General features: G+C 41.0%; 1 protein-coding gene across 1 annotated transcript in view; it reads left to right on the top strand.

The window, feature by feature from the left end:
- Positions 1–13506, top strand: part of DENND6A (DENN domain containing 6A) — a 119984-nt gene extending 106478 nt beyond the window's left edge. Inside the window, exons 18-20 of the mRNA XM_089678748.1 lie at positions 3679–3781; positions 5115–5189; positions 8008–13506. Coding sequence (XP_089534874.1) covers positions 3679–3781; positions 5115–5189; positions 8008–8139 — 310 coding nt within the window. The 3' untranslated portion in view covers positions 8140–13506. The remainder of the gene's footprint in view (positions 1–3678; positions 3782–5114; positions 5190–8007) is intronic.
- The last annotated feature ends 3180 nt before the right edge of the window (positions 13507–16686 follow it).

The raw sequence follows: 16686 nt of genomic DNA, 5'->3' as shown, positions 1-16686 counted from the left end.
CATACGTGCTAGATCCGACCCTGCTAAGACCTGGAAAAATTTGCCTCTGTCCCTACTGGGAAAAATGCATTTGATAAAGACGAAGATTTTGCTGGTCTTTTTCTATTTTTTGAGACGTGTAGATTTAGGTATCTAAATCTTATTTTAGGAAAGTCTCTGGACTTTTTTAGTTCATTTTTATGGCCGTCTACTCATAGGGGTTAGGGCCTTTCAGGAACCCATGGGCCCCAAGGGGGCTGGCTCTCCTGGACTTAAATGCTATCTTGCAGCTCAAATGGTCTAGATGGTTTGATTCTGATGATAGTGATGCCGCTACAGTTTTGGAGGTGGCAATAGTGGGGTCCTTCGAAAACCTAAAATTTTTGTTACACACGGGGACCCGGGCACCACATGTACTCATTGACCCTATGAAAATGACACTGAGAGCCTGGGGACTGGCCCAGAAAATGTGTTTCACCGTATTCCCCTTTATGGAGGAACCCTTGCTATCCTCATTTGATGTCAATACCTGACCCTGCTCTATAGGCGGGGAAGGGTATTAAAAACATCACTAATATTGTCTCCCATGGCAAGCTGATGACATCTGACTAGTTCAAGAGTAAATTTGCCCTCCCTAACTTGGACTTTATTAGGAATTTACAACTACGCCACGCATTTATTGCACACTTTTGTTAAATCGAGTTGGTGACTCATCCCTCCTCTCCAGAATGGTTACTGTGGGATTCTTCTTTGGTTAAAACTATCCGCAGTCTACAAGGATTTTTTTCCAAATCAGCCCCATTCTCTAGTGCACTGTAAGGAGAAATAGGTGGGTGATATCTCAGATTTGAATGGGGATGATTGGGACGACATGCGGGACTGCCCCTCCAACAGCTTGTATCAGCGTGAGACAGACTAATACATTATAAGTTTCTCCATCACATTATTTATACTCCCTCTAAACTGATGAATATATATCAGGCCCTTATAGCTGAGTGTTGGCTATGTACCTTCCCTCTGCAGATTTCTACCATGATTTTTGCCATCCATGATCACCACCCTGCGGGCTTGGCGTGCGGGTTTAATTTGTGAACATTATCTCAAGCTAGCTGTTTTTCCAAATGCCCCATTATGGATTAATCCAGAACAAGACGATGTTACGGGCAGCCTGTTGGTAAGCTGTGGGGTAAGCTGGAGAGAGAGGCGAACAGCCCCCCCTCTAAGGTGATTCCTGATGACCCTGCCTTTTACACCTGCATGAGTGGTTCACCTGCTGCCTGGAGAGTGCATTTCTGGAGCCTGGATATTCCTATTGTGTGCTGCCTACCTATGCTGACGCTTGCCAGATGACCCCTAGTGTTCCTGTTTCCAGATGCAGATGACCAGGAGTTGGTCTTGATTTACTCAATCGCACATTAGTTTGCGCTTTCCGGTTAGTGCAATCTACACTCATTTCTATAGGCACTGTGGTCACAGATTTCTTCACCTTTGCTGCTATTGAATTTTGAAGTTCTATACATCACTATATGCACTTTATTACATCAAGATAGGACGTTGTCACACTTTACTGTTTTCAGCGCCACAGAACGCAAGTTTATATGATTGGATGTTTATGCTGATTTTTTCTTTTTATTATATATTTATTATCGTTTATTTTAGCGCCATAGAGCGCAATTTCATATGTTTGATTGCTTATACTGTTCTTTTTGTATATCATTTATTATTCATCATTTACTCTAGCGCTGCATATTTACCTGTTACTACCCTGCCCCATCTTTTCAAGTTACCTGAGTCCCACGCTTTCTTCTACTTATAATGTTCCTGCATCCTATTTATTCCGATACCTACAGCTTTCCCATTCCTTCCGTGCTTAATTTCCTCACTCTACCCTTTGGCTTACTCAATCTGCCCTGGAAGAGGTGTTGTCGTCTGATAGCACAGATGGGAAGTAGGTTTTACCGTGCACACACCTATTGAAGGTTTCCCTACCCGCTCTAGGCGGCCTGCATGGTCCACGGGATGTCCCTGAATTAGATGATGACTGGGATGATATTTGGGATCTGCTTTTTTGCTCCCTGGTTTCTCTAAGAGACCGTCTGATTCAGTTTATGGTAGTGCATCAGGCCTATTATGCCCCATATAGGCTTCACAAAATGAGCTCAACACACTCCCCGAATGTTGGCATTGTGGGTGCGCACCGGGCTATTTTGCCCATGTGTTTTGGCATTGCTTTGCGTCGTCTGATTTCTGGAAGGAGGTAATATCCTTATGCAATAAATTGACCTCAGCCCCCCTACAAACCTACCATGTCGGTGTGTTTATTAGGTCTGGTAGTGATCTCCTACCCACTGTAGCTGAACGTACTCTGATTAGCCTACTTTTGTTCTATGCTAGAAAGGCCATTGCTTTAAATTGGAAAAAAACAGCTCCTCCATCACTTACGCTATGGAAGTGGATAATTAATGCTAATTTACCACTTTATAAAGATACTTATATGCACAGGGGATGCTCCAAGAAATATCATAGAGAGTGGTCCAAATGGCTGGCCAAACCCTCCACTGCCTCTGACATGCCAATAACCTAAGTAGTTATTGTAATTTTAAGGCGTATTTGTACATTCTCCTGGTCTTAGGGCATTATACACGCTATAATGTACACTACTATGGGACACTTTACATTCCCACATTTCTTCCTCTGTTGGTAACGATGGCCATATGGGCATCTTGGATAATCTTTTGATGCAGCCTTTTCGTTTGTAATCTCTCTGGATATATCATTTGACCTTTCTGCGCCCCTGCGAGGGTAGGATACATGTGAACCATTGTTATGTCTATTGTGTGTATTTCCTCAGTGTGTTAAACAGTTCAATAAAAAGATTAAAAAAAAAAAAGTATCTTATGTTACTATGCTCATAAGGCAATTATCTTACATTGGAACAAACCCTTTGATCCTTCTTTACGTGCCTGGAAGGGCCTAGTGAATACGGCATTGCCATTCTACAAGGCCACATATTTAAATCGAGGTTGTCCCTGTAACTTTGAAAAAGTCTGTGGTCGCTGGATCTCCTCGATGGAGACAAAGAAATACTAGTCACCTGCTAGATGAGGAGCCTTCAGGCCTACTATATATATCTTTTGATTGGTACATGGGCTGACATCCAGGATACAGCTGCTATGGTGTTTATAACTATCCTGATAAGGGAGATGCCTTATATGGGGTCAGCATTGGCACCTGTACTGTTATTTGGTGGTGCCTGTATTGAATGTTGACTGCTGGGGGATGTACTCACAGAGAGAGGGCTGGGGGGGAAGGCAGTTGTCAGGGACTGATTGGTCCTGCGTGACCAGTTGTTTTGCTTACTCTCTTCCTACTGTATTGGGGGGAGGGGTTAGCTTGCATTTGATTTATATTGTACGATTTCCTTGCAAATTTAATAAAACATTTTTTTTTATAAAGAATTAAAAATAATAATTGTAATTTCCCTTGTATGTATAATTATTTGTCCCAACCCCTTTACCTGTCACTTTTTTGTTGGACATCTTGGCCTGCATACAAAGATGGAAAAACATAAACAAAGATGGAAAATAAAAAATGGACTTGTATACTGTCATTATAGGTATCTAGCACATACAGTTATCAGAATACGTTATTTTTCCCTGCAGTGGACCTAACTGTATGTTGATACATTCTCTGTTAAAGGCATTTTTTGCGTTCACCTAACTTTGATGGCTGGTTCAGAGCCCGGAGAAAAGAAATGACGCAAAAGCTAGAAGCTCTTCAACTTGAAGCACTTTGTAATGAGGTAATTTCAGTCCTTGTATTTTGTAAGGTATCACACAGCATTCAACCAAATGAGAAAAATATCATTTTAACTGAGAATAAAACTATTCTGCCCTGTTCACTTACTTAGATTGTGGCATGGATTAGAACTGCGTAACCCAGTGGAGAGGTGACAGCATTATTGACTCTTCACTTTTAATAGGAAATTGGGAACAGGAGGTCAGCACTCTTAAGACAGTCATCACGGCTCTATTGCTTAGGATGGTTCTGTTAGTCTACAGTGTGAACATGCTTACAGGAGGGGAGAGCTCAGGAATTAACACATCAGTGTGCTGCTGCTTCTTTGGCCACACACTAGGATAGATTATGGACTAGGATGCATTATTGAACTGCAGTATAGTTTGAGGGAAGATCCAGGATCTGCATGTGCTGGCTGATGGGGATCACAAGACTACTGGGATCACAAGACGGACACAGTGGAACACCAATCGTCGTACGGGACCTCTGTGCGAGGTCCCGATCATGTGATCACTGATTGGCCAATCAGTGATCACATGCAGAGTAGTAAGCAAGATGCCACTTCTGACATTATTGCTTACTACGTGTGAAATCTGTGAATGATCACAGAGGTCACATGGTACAAGGCTATTCACAACAGCCTTGTACCATGTGACAAGCTGTGACCAATCACAGCTCACACAGTATTTCTCAATGGCTGCAAGAATGCAGCCAGAGAGAAGGAGAAATGATTGATTTTACAGCCTTTATGGGTGTAAAAGCAATCCGTGTAAAAAAAAAAAATCTTCATCACCCCCCACAAGTAGTACAGTGTCACCATGGTGACACTGTACTGCTAGGGTGACAGTATGTAAAAAAAAAAACCTAATATAAAAAATTTAAAAAAAATGTAAAAAACTTTTTTTAATTTAATAATTTTTGGTTATAAACTAATTTGGGTTATTTTTTTTTTTTTTTTACTAAAAAGAGAACTGAATAAATTTTGGCCAAGATTTATTATGAAATATTATTTATTTGCAAAATTTTATAAGAAAAACACTTTTTTAAAAATTTTTTGGATTTTTCATTTATATAGCAAACGAAAATAAAAATCCCAGTGGTGAATAAATACCACCAAAATAAAGGTTTAGCTGTCTCAAAAAAATGCTAAAAAATTCATATGGGTACAGTGTTGCATGACCGTGCAATTGTCATGCAAAGTGTGATAGCGATGAAAGCTGAAAATTGGCCTGGACAGGAAGGTGGTAAAAGTGTCCGGACTTGAAGTGGTTAAGTTGTATGATCAGTGACCATAATCCATCCTGCTTAATTCTGTGTTTATGTACATCCCACCTAAGGATTTGCTGATCTGGGTACAGAAGCACAGTGAAGTTGAGGCCGTGGACCTGGTTTTAAAACTGAAAAGTAAACTGGTGAGTACAAATAAAATTATGATTGGAGATCAAAGCTGTCAATGAGAACAGAAGAACCATACACAGCATGGATCATATAAATCTGCTCTAAATATGATTTGCACAGTAACACAGAAGAAACTTAAAGTATAATTTCAGCATTAACCTTTTTAATCTTAAAAATGTTTCCTCCCTCCTCCTAACACCCATGCTGGCTAATCCTCAGCGTAAGAAAGATGTACAGTCAGGTCCATAAATATTGGGACATCGACACAATTCTAACATTTTTGGCTCTATACACCACCACAATGGATTTGAAATGAAACAAACAAGATGTACTTTAACTGCAGACTGTCAGCTTTAATTTGAGGGTATTTACATCCAAATCAGGTGAACGGTGTAGGAATTACAACAGTTTGCATATGTGCCTCCCACTTGTTAAGGGACCAAAAGTAATGGGACAATTGGCTTTTCAGCTGTTCCATGGCCAGGTGTGTGTTATTCCCTCATTATCCCAATTACAATGAGCAGATAAAAGGTCCAGAGTTAATTTCAAGTGTGCTATTTGCATTTGGAATCTGTTGCTGTCAACACTCAAGATGAGATCCAAAGAGCTGTCACTATCCGTGAAGCAAGCCATCATTAGGCTGAAAAAACAAAACAAACCCATCAGAGAGATAGCAAAAACATTAGGCGTGGCCAAAACAACTGTTTGGAACATTCTTAAAAAGAAGGAACGCATCGGTGAGCTCAGCAACACCAAAAGACCCGGAAGACCACGGAAAACAACTGTGGTGGATGACTGAAGAATTCTTTCCCTGGTGAAGAAAACACCCTTCATAACAGTTGGCCAGATGAAGAACACTCTCCAGGAGGTAGGTGTATGTGTGTCAAAGTCAACAATCAAGAGAAGACTCACCAGAGTGAATACAGAGGGTTCACCACAAGATGGAAACCATTGGTGAGCCTCAAAAACAGGAAGGCCAGATTAGAGTTTGCCAAACGACATGTAAAAAAGCCTTCACAGTTCTGGAACAACATCCTATGGACAGATGAGACCAAGATCAACTTGTACCCGAGTGATGGGAAGAGAAGAGTATGGAGAAGGAAAGGAACTGCTCATGATCCTAAGCATACCACCTCATGAGTGAAGCATGGTGGTGGTAGTGTCATGGCGTGGGCATGTATGGCTGCCAATGGAACTGGTTCTCTTGTATTTATTGATGATGTGACTGCTGACAAAAGCAGCAGGATGAATTCTGAAGTGTTTCGGGAATATTATCTGCTCATATTCAGCCAAATGCTTCACAACTCATTGGACGCCGCTTCACAGTGCAGATGGACAATGACCCAAAGCAGACTGCAAAAGCAACCAAAGAGTTTTTTAAGGGAAAGAAGTGGAATGTTATGCAATGGCCAAGTCAATCACCTGACCTGAATCCGATTTTGAGCATACATTTCACTTGCTGAAGACAAAACTGAAGGGAAAATGCCCCAAGAACAAGCAGGAACTGAAGACAGTTGAAGTAGAGGCCTGGCAGAGCATCACCAGGGATGAAACCCAGCGTCTGGTGATGTCTATGCGTTCCAGACTTCAGGCTGTAATTGACTGCAAAGGATTTGCAACCAAGTATTAAAAAGTGAAAGTTTGATTTATGATTATTATTCTGTCCCATTACTTTTGGTCCCTTAACAAGTGGGAGGCACATATGTAAACTGTTGTAATTCCTACACCGTTCACCTGATTTGGATGTAAATACCCTCAAATTAAAGCTGACAGTCTGCAGTTAAAGCACATCTTGTTCATTTCATTTCAAATCCATTGTGGTGGTGTATAGAGACAACAACGTTAGAATTGTGTCGATGTCCCAATATTTATGGACCTGACTGTATATATTTACCTATTTCCTGGCCCCTCTGGTCTGGTCATGTTATTCACTATGGCAGCCAGTGGCGGCTCAGGGGGAGAGGGCACTCCAAAACAGCTGGTAAGCCTGGAGCAGTGACATCATCCATAGGCTTCCAATGGCCCATCCATTGTCAGCACTCCCTCCTGTTCCCGGCAGCCATCACTGGCACAGGTTTAAAATGTCTGAAAAACAACTAATTTAATTGAGATTTTAATGATTTGGGTTTAGATCTACTTTAAGCTTCATGTACAGTAACACTTTGAATGTTGGTAGTATTGAAGCTTGCCTGTTTCCTTCCCACCCCAATCACATATTTCTATTGGCTCATCACTATAAAGGGCTTTTTCAGTGGCCAACAGGAATGTGTGGAAGTCGGGCAAGCTGTTGCCAGAAAAAGCAAATACCTCTTGAGTGCTTGCACTTTGTACCTTTTTTTTTTAATTTTTTTTTTTTTTCTTTAAAAAAAAAACAAATGGGCACCCTGCAGGTTTATGTCATAATGTACTACTATGCACCGCATACTAGTACATTATGACAGATTTGCCTATACACGGAGCCCTCCAGTGCCGTGCTGTCACTGCTCCCCAGCACCTCCATCTTCACCCAGTCTTCTTTCCAGGTTCCAACAGTATGAATGGACAGTGCTGCGATGACGTCACTCCCACGCATGAGCGTGGGAGCCCTTGGCTGCGGCTCGGAGCTCTGAAGGTCATGCATGCTGTGCCATTCCTTCAGATCGCATGTGCCGGTAACATCACCGTCTGCATGCTGTGTGACTACCTTCTAAACAATGCAAATTTCTGAGATATTCACTGTACCTACTGGTAAGCCTTAGTCTAAATGGGCCTTTAAAGTTGTAAAAAGTTGCCCTCTAGCAGCTTTAAAATACCAATCGTTATTGTGGTGTTGATCAGTCTTGCTGTTAACAGGCTCTGGCGCAGAGGGAACAGCTCCCTGTAAATATGGACACGTTGCAGAAGCTTCAAGGACAAGTAGACATCATCATACAAGAGCTGCCTGAAGACTTACAGGAGATCTTACTGAAAACCAACAGTTCATGATATACGTGGAGCCCAGGTAAAGACTTTCCCAGCCTGCATTTGTACAGCACAGCCACCGATCATGCATACAGAGCAAGAATCCTGGGTACACTGCTATGGTCTGGGCTTTGTGAAACAGGTGAACAAATTGCCACCCAGAGGAACATCAAGATCTATTTTTCTAATATTGTATCATAGACAGACTGCTTTTTATGGACACAAACCGGATCACTGGTTCTTGGGGATCTCAACAAGGGTAATATCTAGATCATGTCTTAATGTAAACGTACAGCTTTGTTTTATACGACGAAAATTCGAGACTGAGAAAAATCCATTCTAATACCATGTTTTACCCAGTGCGCTTTGATGAAGTTTCATCATGATCATTTATTATTTATTAGACTTAGTGCAGTATTCTATAGTCCTCATTTCTGGCTGTGATGGTTCCAAACTTCCAGAGGATGAAATCATATTGGTTGACATCTACGACCACACACTGTGTCTGTTGGCACTGCCTTATTACTGGCTATCTTTTGCAAGGGATAATAACTCTGTGAGAAGCCTTAAGTGGAAGCTGCTGTTTCCTGATGCTGTCCTGATACCTGGATTGTGTACTCATTCTGGATCAGTAAGCAAACCAGTTCTTGATAAGTGACATCAGTTGCACGAAACCAAAGACCTGCGGCTTCCATCTGAGGCTTTCTATATGTGTTTTGAAATGATAAATATCTGACTTAAGTTATTTAAATATTTTTTAAGCTGCCTACATTCAGTATGACAAATGGAAGTATGCCATGAATTATGTTTTCCTCCCGATTTATATGGTGTGCCAATATTTTGTTCATCATCTTCCACAGCCCAGAACCCGTACACTCCATTGGAAATAAGTTGTTCTTGATTTTAGTGTTCTCCATTGTGTATCTGGTGAAAAGTTTGATTCTAACCAAAAACTTTTTTTTTGGATAAAAGGGGCAAGGATTGCAACCCCTTTCAGCTTTTATTACCGTTTTTTTTTCCCCATTGCAGAGCTTTTCCTGTCTTCCTGTCCCAATGGGACAGCATGTCTATCCAGTGGGGACAGAAACAACAACAAAAATTACTTAGCAGAGTTGGGAATTATAAGACCCTCTGTCAGGTGTTTATTTGGCCTATGACTTTTAATGCCCCGTATAACCCCTATTTCTCTCATTTCTTCTCTTGGTGTCACTAGCACAGAAACTAAGGGGAATTAAAAACCAAAATTTTAAATGCCTACCAGTGAAATCTTTAAATGTAAAGAGCCACTGATCTTTCTGATTGAATCAGTTAAATAAAAGAAAGCAGCCATAGGCTGTGTTGAAAAGCTTGCCCCCTACCAGCATAGAGAGAGGCCCTTGTGGAAGCAGTGATCTTTCTGCACTGGTTTGACAAGCCTCCTGGTTAGCTAGAGCTGGAACACTCTAATCAGGGAATATGAATTGTGCTGATTTCAGAGCAAACGTTTTGTCTCAGGCAGGGTTGTACCTCTGCAGAGTGACTGCTGCTTCAACCGAAAAAATAATGGTCCTTCTTTGCAGCTTTCTGGTACAGTACAAGCATTTTATTACTCAGATTTTGGCTGCTTTCCATGGAAAATAAAGGACTTAGCACATATTTTGTTTTGATAAACTTTATATATCTAGCTGATTTAAACTGAAAGTTCTGTTGGGCTTTATGTCTCTTTTATACTGAAAGATCCAAAACGGCATGAAGAGCAGACACCCAGACGGTTTGATCAGGCTTTGTTTTTAGGAGAGTGCTTGGGCAGGGGTACCATGTTTCGCTCTGTGCACTGGTGACATTTCCTATCCAGTTACCTTACCAGCAATGCTGCCCCTGCACATGCCCTCTCCTTAATACAGCCACAGCAGTGTTGGTTGTGATATCAGGAGGTTGTGTTTGGGAGCCGCTGTCAGAACCTTCTGACATACAGAATAGTAACTACCAGTAGAGCTTTGTTACCTTTAACTTACATTTATACTGTCAGGGTCTCTTTTTAAAGGGACTCGATTTAAAACTGATCATGTTAGTATAGTCTCTGCCTTTCAAATATTTTTACTTCTTTACAAGTCCTGCTATTTAATTGGCCCTGACTGAAACTCCTCTTTTCTATCTATGCATTTCTGTCTAATCACTGTCTTCTGACACATACATGAACTTTGTTTAACTTATGTGTGCTGTGCACTTTGACCACTCAGCCCCATGCATGTAATACAACCTCTTATGAGCTGTAGATTGGAGACTACAGATTTAGGGTTTTTTTTTAATCATTTATGCACAGATCTGTCTGACCAGGAGTACATGTAGATACTCCTACTTGTCAGCCTGATTTAAAATTTTATAGAATGCACAACTAAAGATGCCCTTAAACATCCAATGGCCAGTTGGATGTGCAGGCACGTCCTGATTTACCTATTAATAATTACGAATATTGAGCATTCATATGTTGGCTATGCAGAAGGGAAGAGACTGGCAGATCTCACTGCAGGTAGTCCTGAACAAGGTACCCTAGCCTGTCTCACTACCCCATCAAGAGTGTCACTCAGGATTGTTTGAAACTGCCATACGAGTCTGTCGCCGCTTCTGTCCAAAACTAGTAACAGGTCATGTTTTTCAGCTTCCAGGTGCTTGCATAGCTATTCATTGGATGCAACGTAAAAGAAGCACAATTATTTCATATGTGATGCTTTGAGCAGACATGTAACATTTTGCCAGTCAGTGATCTGTTTGGACTTTAAAGCGGAGATCCAGTCCTTAGAATATTTTTTTTTTTTCAAAGCAGACCCAGGATTTCCTTTTCGTTAGCATTATCAATTGGATGAAGTTATTAGTAATAGTCTTGTTTTTACTTTCAAATAAGTTAAACTGTGGGCATCTGAAGCCCGCAGGTCTTTACTTCTTGGAATTGGTGCTGCTGGCTATCCCAGCATGCACCACTCGATCTCGTGCCTGCGCAGTACTGACACACTCTGCACGTCCAGCTAACAGAGAACAGCGCAGTCCGCAGCATACAGCGTACACGTCTTCCACTCACAGAACTCTGGTAAAATGGCACCGAACTCCTCCCATTCGCGTCATTTCCAGTTTGAAGTGCCACGATATTAACTCACTAGGGACCCAAAGGACTCCAGGGATAAAGGACACGACATCCCAGGAGACCTTGCGATTCGCCTTACAACGTCATCGCCTAGGCGGCCGGGACTAGAACTGCAGTCCTAAAAATGGATTTAAAGCTATTTATAATACAAAAAAAAAAATTATCCAAATCGTGCTTTACAACACAAGTACGATGTACACAGGTGCACTTTAAAAAATGGGTGGAACTCCACTTTAATGATATCTTTATATGTACACATATACTGTACAGAGGATGTTAAATGGGTCTCTTGTATGATGGTGCTTATAGAACTACGATTATACAGTGGATATAAATAGTCTACACACCCCTGTTAAAATGTCAGGTTTCTGTGAAAAAAAGTAGACAAGGATAAATCCTTTCAAAACTTTTTCCACCTTTTGCAACAAATTGAAATCTTTTAGGTGGAGGGAAGTAGAAATAAAAAATTAAAATAATATGGTTGCATAAGTGTGCACACCCTTTAACGAATACTTTGTTGAAGCACCTTTTGATTTTGTTACAGCACTCAATTTTTTTGGTTATGAGTCTATCAGCATGGTACATCTTGACTTGGCAATATTTGCCCACTCTTTCTTGCAAAAACACTCCAAATCTGTCAGATTGCAAGGGCATCTCCCGTGCACAGCCCTCTTCAGATCACCCCACAGATTTTTGATCGGATTCAGGTCTGGGCTCTGGCTGGGCCATTCCAAAACTTTAATCTTCTTCTGGTGAAGCCATTCCTTTGTTGATTTGGTTGTATGCTTTTGGGTTGTTGTCATGCTGAAAGAGGAAGTGCCTCTTCATCTTCAGCTTTTTAGCAGAAGCCTGAAAGTTTTGTGCCGATATTGACTGGTATTTGGAACTGTTCATAATTCCCTCTACCTTGACTAAGGCCCCAGTTCCAGCTGAAGAAGAACAGCCCCAAAGCATGAAGCTGCCACCACCATGCTTCACTGTGGGTATTGTGTTTCTTTTGATGATGTGCAGTGTTTTTGCGCCAAACATCTTTTGGAATTATGGCCAAAAGGTTCAACCTTGGTTTCATCAGACCATAACACATTTTCCCACATGCTTTTGGGGGACTTCATATGTGTAGTTGCTAAATTTAGCCGGGCTTGGATGTTTTTCTTCATAAGAAAAGGCTTCCATCTTGCCACTCTACCCCATAGCCCAGACATATGAAGAATACGGGAGATTGTTGTCACATGTACCACACAGCCAGTACATGCCAGATATTCCTGCAGCTCCTTTCATGTTGCTGTAGGCCTCTTGGCAGCTTCCCACACCAGGTTTCTTCTCGTCTTTTCATCAATTTTGGAAGGACATCTAGTTCTTGGTAATGTCACTGTTGCACCATATTTTCTCCACTTGATGATGACTGTCTTCACTGTGTTCCATGGTATATCTAATGCCTTGGAAATTCTTTTGTACCCTTCTCCTGACTGATACCTTTTAACTATAAGATCCCTCTGATGCTTTGGAAGCTCTCTGCGGACCATGGCTTTTGCTGTAGGATGCAACTAAGAAAATGTCAGGAAAGACCTACTAGAACAGCTGAACTTTATTTGGGGTTAATCAGAGACACTTTAAATGATGGCAGGCGTTAACTGACCCCTTTTTTTAACATGATTTTGAATGTGATTGCTTAATTCTGAACATGGCTATAAGAGGGTGTGCACACTTATGCAACCACATTATTTTAGTTTTTCATGTATACCCCCCCCCCCCCAAAAAAAAAGATTTTAGTTTGTTTTTCAATTGAGTTGTACAGTTTAAAGGTCACATTAAAGGTGGAAAAAGTTCAGAAATTATTTCTTTGTCTCATTTTCTGCCATCACAGAAACCTGACATTTTAACAGGGGTGTGTAGACTTTTTATATCCACTATATGTCCTTTCATAATGGGAAAATACTGGCCCACTGCAACTACAAAGGCTGGATAATGATCAGTTGGTCAGACAGTTGTGTAGCTCCACGTTTCATAAATGCATTAACTCTTTCCAATCATGTTTGCAGTAAAGTGAATTCAGAGGAGTTGCTATGGATTATTACACCCGCAACATCAGTTTTAATAAAAAGCACCTTTGCTTTGGGTCGCTGTCAGTGGTAGACTAATGTTTAGGTTCAAAAAACCCATTGTGTTGTACTAAAGATTACAAAGAGCAGTTTGCTAATGAACAAAGACCTATTGACTGCATTCCTGTAAGGAGATTGTAAAGTTCTGTCTAACTATTAAAGTTTTTAACATTATTTTGTATTTCAGTTGCCTGTTTGGTAAGATAATACTTTACTGCCAATTTTAGGAAACAAAAGCTTTTTTTTTTTCTTGGTTTGTACAACCCTAGTCTTAAAAGAAACCTATTTAACAAGTATTTACAAACTGTTAAGAAGTGTCTTAGGGTCATAGGGATCTTAGGTTGTAAGCACCCTGATGGCAGGGACTATAAAGATATGAGATATGTAAAGTGCTGGGTTAATTTTCACCACTATATAACTGCCTGCAATGAAAAAGGCAACTTTCATGAAGCTCTTAAGGGTTTTCTAAAGGTGTGACCCAAACTTGCTCCCAAACCTCCGTCTTTGCTTCTAGGGCATGTCCCAGCATTATTTATTTTGTGGTTTTCTATGTTCCTATAGCCTGGTGATGTTATCTTGCAGGGGTTGCTGGAAGCTCAGTTCCTATTGATGTAGGCACACCCCCAGAACAACCTCTCTCAAAAACCTTTTTCCTACACACAATGTGTGGGAAGGTTCTTGAGACTCAAAGCACAGTGGTCACATGACCGGAAGCCGGTCCCGCCGGTGACTGATCTTTGACTGCGACTGAGAGCTGTCTTTTGAGATCTATTTTTGAGCTCAGAACATAAACATCAGCAGCTCAGTGACACACATGTGCAGACTGTGGGTGTTCAAGCCCAGTCTTTTTTTGGGTAGTCATAAAGGGGTTAAAGGGATAAAGCATGGGGCAATGTTTATGGATTGCAGGAATGTGGTACGTGTGTTTTTATTTATGGTTGTAGCTTTAGGGAAGCATTCAACAGGCTTTAGCTTACATTTTGGAAAATACATCACTGCTTTTCTGACTAGTAATTAGAAACTAAGACTAAGGGCTCGTTCACACCATGTCGCTTGAGCTGTATTTTGCTGCAGACCACCGCATAGGTATCTTGTGAACAGGGCACAAAGAAAACTGTTTTCTGTGTGTCCTGTTCACACCATACATATGTAGCTGTGTGCAGAAAGCTCCACTCAATGGATAAGATGTGAACAAGCCCGCCTGTTGGCGCCAACGATATGCAAATGGACGGCCTCTCAGCAGCTGGGCCTTGACGGCAAGCAGCTGCATATTTGCATATTAAAAGTAAACAAACGTGCCGAGAGCGCGCGCCCTGCACGCTCTCTGGCTCATTTACTGGCGCCTCACTGACAGGTCCCAATCTTTCCAATCATATGACCGCTGTGACAGCCAATCATGGCGCTCACATGTCCTTAAACCCTGCTCCACCTACCGGCGTCACAAGCCCCTTAACCTCCTTGGCGGTATTCCCGAGTGTAGCTCGGGGTAACATTTCAGTACCAAAAGCGGTAACCCCGAGCTACACTCGGGCTTACCCTGCGGCACTGCTCCAGCATGTATTCTTCACTTACCTTACCCTGCGCTCCCACGATGTGTCCCCTGCAGCGTCCCCGGCCATCTCCTCCGACCGATGCCGGCATCCGGCTTCTGTGTCCTGTCCCTGTGACGTCGGGACGTATGGGCGCCGCCGTCGCCGCCGGCGGCGGGAAATTTAAAAATTTTAAAAAATGTCATTTTTTTTTTTTTACATTTTACATAGTAAAACATTGCTGTCTCAACCAATTTCACATACATATTGTCCCTAATGCTTTGTCCTGCGCCCTGCCTGCATTTTGTCTGTTCTTTCTGCCTGGAAACTGAGAAATGTTCATGGCGTCCAAAAAGTGTCCCTTTAGGTCAAAAGCGGTTTAGACCAGCTAGAGAACAGCGATAGTAAATCAGAACCACTTGCAGAATTGAGTGATAATGATTCGTGGGGAAATTCGTCATCAGACACTGAAAACGATTTTGCGACTGAGCTCAGCAATGTGCGAACTTGGCGCTCTATTTCACATTTCAGTGTTTTTGGTTTGATTATATTATTGAATTAAATCTTTTATTATTTTTATATTATTTTTATGATTATTTATTAAATTATAATTTATGATTTTGTGTTTCAAATTTTATCATCCCCGGGATGTTTACTAGACTCTTGTTCGGACAGATTTCAGTGAGTTTTTCCTAAAAATTACAGCCTACAATAAAAAAAATACATATTTCCATGCAAAAAAATGGTACCGCTTTTAGCACCAAAAATCTGAAATAATCATACCGCCAGGGAGGTTAAAGGGCCAGGAAGTGCTGGCGCCAAGGGGTTAACCCTTTGAGGACCAAGGGACGTATTTGTCCCATAATTTTAATTGCGTGTATTAAGAACTTAAAACTCTTTTTTTTTTTTTTTTTTGGTTTGAGTCAAAATTTTAGTTCTTATCAACAAACAACAAATGGATCTAGCTTTTTGCCAATTATTTCATGAAATGGCTTAGTTACAGCAACTGAAGTGTACGAACTTTAAAAACAAAAAAATTGATTCTTTTGGCGTTCCAAAATCTTACGGTCCTCAAAGGGTTAACTACTACTGTGTACTACGAAGTGCTTCGATAGAGAGATGTCATAGGTTATCCATGTCTGTGCTTCCTTGCTACCTTTTTCATTTTACTTGGAAAATTAATATTCTGTCTTGCACAGATTGGCATACTCTCAGCGCTCGGGTCAAATACTCAGCAATTGCAAGGAGCTGAAGTGATTAAGAGGTAGTTGGTCCTCTGTTCTCCTTCCTTTTAATCCGCAGAGCCATGCCACTTAACCGGGAGAGATGCTGACGTATTACCCAATGCATTCCATTTCACAGGAGTATCAAATAAGACAATAAAAATATCAAAGTCAGCCCTCAGTGATGATAATTAGCTGCTAGCAATAAGTCAATACACAAAAACCCCAAAATGATACAATTATAATAGTTTGCAACGCTTAAAACTATATATATATAAAAAGAATATAAATGAAAATAAACCACAACACCCGTGACAATTAAGTGAATCAAAAGGAGTGAACAGTCCAAATATTATCACAATATTTAAAGGACAATCTCCTGTGTGATTTATCTTCATATGTTGGCATTAGTGATGTTTGACCTCCACCTTCGTTTAAATGAACACTCACCAGATCCAATTGCTGTCTAAAAAAATATAAAAGAAAATGCGCTTTTGTAGACAATGACGCTCATCTCCAAGAAAAAATACTCCAGGTGAACCAATAGCTCTTTAAACACTCTCTTAGCCCATGGAAATCACAGAAAACCATCAACAACAGAA

This window comes from Staurois parvus, unplaced genomic scaffold, assembly GCF_062004578.1.
Source record: "Staurois parvus isolate SC_StPar_1 unplaced genomic scaffold, SC_StPar_1.0 ptg000209l, whole genome shotgun sequence".
In the NCBI taxonomy this organism is placed as follows: Eukaryota; Metazoa; Chordata; class Amphibia; order Anura; family Ranidae; genus Staurois; species Staurois parvus.
Note: the sequence above shows the minus strand (reverse complement) of the source record. Positions and strands in the feature narration are given on the sequence as shown.